The sequence below is a fragment of the Leptonychotes weddellii genome, chromosome 12, assembly GCF_054177405.1.
Source record: "Leptonychotes weddellii isolate Sample4059 chromosome 12, ASM5417740v2, whole genome shotgun sequence".
Taxonomy (NCBI): domain Eukaryota; kingdom Metazoa; phylum Chordata; class Mammalia; order Carnivora; family Phocidae; genus Leptonychotes; species Leptonychotes weddellii.
The window spans coordinates 90,553,660-90,558,700 of NC_138380.1; the positions used below are offsets into that span (position 1 = coordinate 90,553,660).

Sequence of the window (5,041 nt, forward strand, 5' to 3'; positions counted from 1 at the left end):
GTGGCTCAGTTGGTTAAGCGACTGCCTTCGGCTCAGGTCATGATCCTGGAGTCCCTGGATCGAGTCCCGCATCGGGCTCCCTGCTCGGCAGGGAGTCTGCTTCTCCCTCTGACCCTCCCCCCTCTCATGTGCTCTCTCTCATTCTCTCTCTCTCAAATAAATAAATAAAATCTTTAAAAAAAAAAAAAAAGAAAGAAAGTGGAAGCTCTTCCCATATTTAGGGCTATCTGTGCATCAAAGGTGTGGTTCTTAGTGTGGGCCCTCTTTCGCTCTATGGCTTCTGATGCAGCCTATCAGGTGACCCAGCTAGCTTTCTCAACTCAACGTTAAGTGATCAGTAAAACCGTGTGGGGTCACAGTCTTGGTCTAAGCCAGTGTCAGAGTGAAAAGTTACAACTTGTCACTTATGAGGTATTTAGAAACAGACAGTAGAAGGGTTGCTGCTAGGCGTTAGGGGAGGGGAAAATGGAGAGGTGTTTAATGAATATAGACTTGCAGCTTTTCCCCAGATGAGAAAGTTCTGGAAGTTAGTTGTACAACAACGTGAATATACTTCACAGTGTTGAACTGTACACTTAAGAATGGTTAAGATGGTACATTTTATGTGTATTTTGCCACGATTAGAAACAAATTATAAGAAGGAAAAAGAGTCTTTTTGAAAATGTATCCTCCATGTAAAATTAACTGATGTGGCAGTTGAGGAAACTGTTGCCTATTAACTTATTCTTTCTTCACAGTGATCTGCAGCCCTGGGTCTTACAACCCCCGTGATGGAAACCATTGCCTTCAATGCAATAGCAGCCTGGCGTTTGGAGCAAAAGCATGCTTATAGGCCATGAGTTTGAGATCTCTAGTGGTTTGTTAAACACAAAAGTATATTTTTGAAATATTAATACATAATAAATCACTATTATGCCAAAATTAAATATATTAGATTTTACAAAATACGGTGTCATCATTTTAATTGAAACATTGCATGTCCAAATGCTTTACGAATGGAGCACCCACTGATCTTTGTACATTAATGCCAGAACTACGTATGACTTCAGAATATTTCTTAGATCACTGTTTTTTAAAAAGGGTTTCAAATATACTCTATTGGTGTTAGCCCAGAAGATTTTTCAGGATTATATTAAAACAGCCCATTCTCTTTTCAGTATGTTGACTAATCTCAGGCCACCATATTCTTCCATAATCATTTTAATTCTAGCTTGTTTCCTTCCTTTGATTCTATGAGGTTTTATTTCTTCTAGTGTGACCTTTCATAGTTGAAGGTCACTTTTTAAGAAGCCTGTGCATCTTATGGTTGCAACTTTTAGCCACTTCAGTGTAAGGCCAGGTCCCAGCAACTCGATGGGTTTGTAATGTAGTTCAGGGTGGCAGTCTTCCCCTTTTTGGTTTGGAGGCCTTTAAATTACCTTTCTGACATTTTGGAGTGGACTAACCATTGTATGTGCCTCAATTAACCTTTCAACTTTCACAGTGTGGACAGAGAGAGAAATTAGGCAGTTTCTTGCCCTGATGACACCTCCAGGGAAAAGTACCAAACGATCACCGTATCTTTCATTGCTTTCCTTTCTCATTAAAGTGTGACATCACAGATACTTCTGCTGCCAGCACTGCACCCCCTCTCACACTGGGGTGCTGTTTGAATACGAAAAATTACCCAAAACCTCAGGGCTTAAGTACCCGAAAAATGCACGAGCAACTTACAGAAGTAGTAGTTTCTCAATTGTTTTATTGTTTCATTTGTGTTTGTAACACTTTATATTCTCTTGGACATTCCCTGTTTTTTTCCCTTCATGTTTCCTTTCTTAAGACATAAACATTTGTAAATGGCAAATATACACAGGTGGGATCTAGGCACAACTGTGCATTGACAGGGAAAAAGTTTACTTGTATCTAGGATCTATCTGACTTTTTAAAATTGACCAGTAGTAAATTAGTCTCTCGTTTGGTCATGCTGTGGACAAATACTACCCTGGGATTCTCACATAAGTACAAAGGGAAGTGAAACGACGTTTCTTTGTTAGCCTTGGTGATCTTTTTTAAAAAATTCCTTGTGACTCATAATCATGACGTAATTGTTTTCATGTGGTTTTTAGAGGTTTTTTTCTTTAAAAATCTTTGCTGTAGTAAGTCACATGTTTGCCATTATACTGTTTGGGTGGGCTATGGTTCTTACAGTACCTGTCTTCTGTAACTAGTAAAAGACCTCCTAAGTCTCCATCTCTAAAAGCAGTGCAGCCTGTAAAGCTTTCTGGATTTCTTAATTGTGTAATAAGATGAACTGAAATACGTCTTCTTTAGTACTGCCTGAGTTTGGATTAACTTTTTTCCTGGTATTTAAAAATGCTGAGGAACTTAACTTACGAAACATTTTCCTAGGGATGCACAGTATCAGCTCAATAGCTAGTCAGCCTGGGGAAGCAGAGCAGAGTTACAGTGGTGATGCAATACTGGAGACCGGAATCCAGTCCAGGAGAGAAGGTGGTCTGGGGTAAGAGTAGACAGACAATAGGGGAGTCGTGGGAGTGAGGCATGGAAGTGTCCTATGAGTGTAAATACCTACTTCAGTAATTAAGGTAACTGCTTCCTCTGTTAACAGATAATGTAGACTGTTGGAAATTGTTTTAAGTGATGACAGTGTGTAGGGTAAAAATTACAAACTAATCCCTGAGAGAGATTATTGTCATAATGCAGTGTTTCAAGTGTTTGTTATTTTTGAATAATATCTTACATTTATATAATGCCTTAATTTTAACAAAGCATTTTTTAACATTAAAACAATGTGATGTTTACATCAACCTGCAAAGCTAGGGCAAATATGATTCCCATTTTATATTTTTTTCTTACTGTAAGTGTGTAAATACGTATTCATTTGGCAATATGTAAAAAGAGCCTCAACAGGGTTGACCCAGGAATGTCACTTACAGGAAACTATCTTAAGAAAGTAAATCAGAAATCAGGTGGAATGTCATGCCCAATGGTATTGACATCCACATTCTGTATAACAGTGAAAATGGAATTAACATCGATGACCTACGAGAGTGAAGTGGTTGAATAAATTGTGCTATTTCCATAGGATAGAATGTTCTGTACTATTCCTTAGAGTTTTGAATCAAATGAACAGTTGTTTTATGTAACAGGATCATGTGGGAGGTTTTTTTGGTATCCTCTGTTTCTCAAACTTCCTACAAAGAAACAAATTACTTTCAAAATCTTGGAAGCAATAAACATACTTGGAAAAATTAAAATAGTCACATTTGGCAGAGGACATTATTGCTCACCTCTCCAGTATGAGTTCGCTTCTGCCCTTCTTCCCAGCAGAGCACCAAGTTTGTTTACTCCAGAGACAGTCCTTCTGGCAACTGCTGTGTTGAAACCGCGGACCAACTTGAGGACACCGAGTGGAGATGTCCAAAGAATCAGTGCCTCGATGATGGAGTTGAACCACTGCCCGGCTTGTATGGGAGCCCCGGCCTGCTCTGGACTTGCCCATTTGTGTGAGATGAGAACACGCCTTGTGTCACAGCAAGCTAGGTTTTCTGTTAACCTGGAGCTACAAGGATCCTAACTGATAGAGTATTCATTACAGTAGCGGGGAGTACCGCTTACAGTTTCAGAACCCAGATGTCAGCAATGCTAACATTTCCTGTTTTGGGGTGAGCGTTTTATGCATGTTACAGATACAGTATTTCCCTTAATATTATGGTGTTTTTTCCACGCTATTTTTTTTTTCACTTCGTTAACATCATTTTAATTACTGTAATATTTGGTACACTTTAGCAAAATTAATATGGCTAAGTATTTCTACTTTGTGGGTGTGTCTATTGCTTTCCAAAGCCTCGTTGTTAACATACAGCATGACAGCTAACATTTTCTTTGTTAATACTCTGGTATTTTGAAGTCTTCTCTATGCTAAATAGCCAGAAGTAGAATGCCAGATTTGGGTATTTCTAATCCTCTGGACCATTTGCCAGTCTCCTTCCTAAAAAAGGTACCAATTTATACTCCCACCAGTAATATATCCAAGTACACACTTCACTGCACCCTCTCTGACAGCATTTCTTAAATCGCTATTTTGATACATGGAACAGTTTCCCGTATATTAATTATGTTGCGCATGGGTGAGGGCTTTCCTCATAGAGCAGTCCTGCTATTGCTGGTAATCGCTTATTTACCAACTCCACACTATGTGAGAGGTTTTCTCTGAAATCCTTCATGTAGATTTTCATATTTAATATTCCCACCTCTGTGGCTTATTACTACTATTCTCGTTTTACGTATGAGAAAAATGAGTCACAGTGATTCTGTAACTCTCCCAGCTTACCCAGCTGGTAAGTGTGAAGATGTGTGCCAGTCTTCACTGGGTTCTGCTGCAAGTCACCGAGAGTCCCGACTCGGTGGTTTCTCTTCTCTCTCAAGTCCAGCAAGGTCAGCTTAGAGATGCCACAGTGAGGGCGCTGTGCTGTCGTCCCCTCGGGCCGCTCGCCCTTTGTGTGCCCCCCCTTAGTGCAGCTTTTGTCCTCACGGTTGCTGGTGGCCGATGTGCCTCTAGGCCTTGAGTTTACCTTCCGTTCAGAAACAAAAGATGAAAATGAAAGCCCGATACAAGACTTCTAAATTACACTGAATGGAATAATGTCACAAGGGCCCCAAGAGGGGGCTGATGTATTCAGGTTTTGTTCTCATTAATAGAAAAAAGGAATAAAAGACATGGACTTGGGTGCTAGTGGGTCAATGTCTTTTTCTCATACAGATCATCCCTTTAACTGGGCTGCGTCAATGCGCACCCTTCACATCATTGGTTCTACATGTGCTATGCTCAATTCCTCCCCCAGGTAGTACAGCCTCAAGCTCTCATCCAGTTACTGCATCCAGGTTGAAATTTACACTCATGGGTGATGTATAGAAGCTTACGCGAGGTCCAGGGCCCTGGGGTCTAGACAGTTCGTTTGCCTCCAGCCTTCCAACCTTCGCAATATAAAATGGGTGAGAAGGAAGGGACTAATTAAAAATATCCATTCAGAAAAGAGAG

At 40.2% G+C, this 5,041-nt stretch overlaps 1 protein-coding gene across 4 annotated transcripts in view; it reads left to right on the plus strand.

Annotated features, from left to right (window-relative positions):
- The window catches only part of ZPBP (zona pellucida binding protein), a 92,548-nt gene extending 87,819 nt beyond the window's left edge, over positions 1 to 4,729 (plus strand). For 2 of the 4 annotated variants that reach the window (XR_014139444.1, XM_081800824.1), the window contains one exon: positions 738 to 4,729. Coding sequence is in view for 2 of the 4 variants with exons in the window: in XM_081800824.1 (XP_081656950.1) it covers positions 738 to 832 (95 nt within the window). In the remaining 2 variants the exon portion in view is untranslated. The remainder of the gene's footprint in view (positions 1 to 737) is intronic. The other 2 variants (XR_014139441.1, XM_081800825.1) reach the window with 1 other exon arrangement.
- Positions 4,730 to 5,041: the final 312 nt, after the last annotated feature.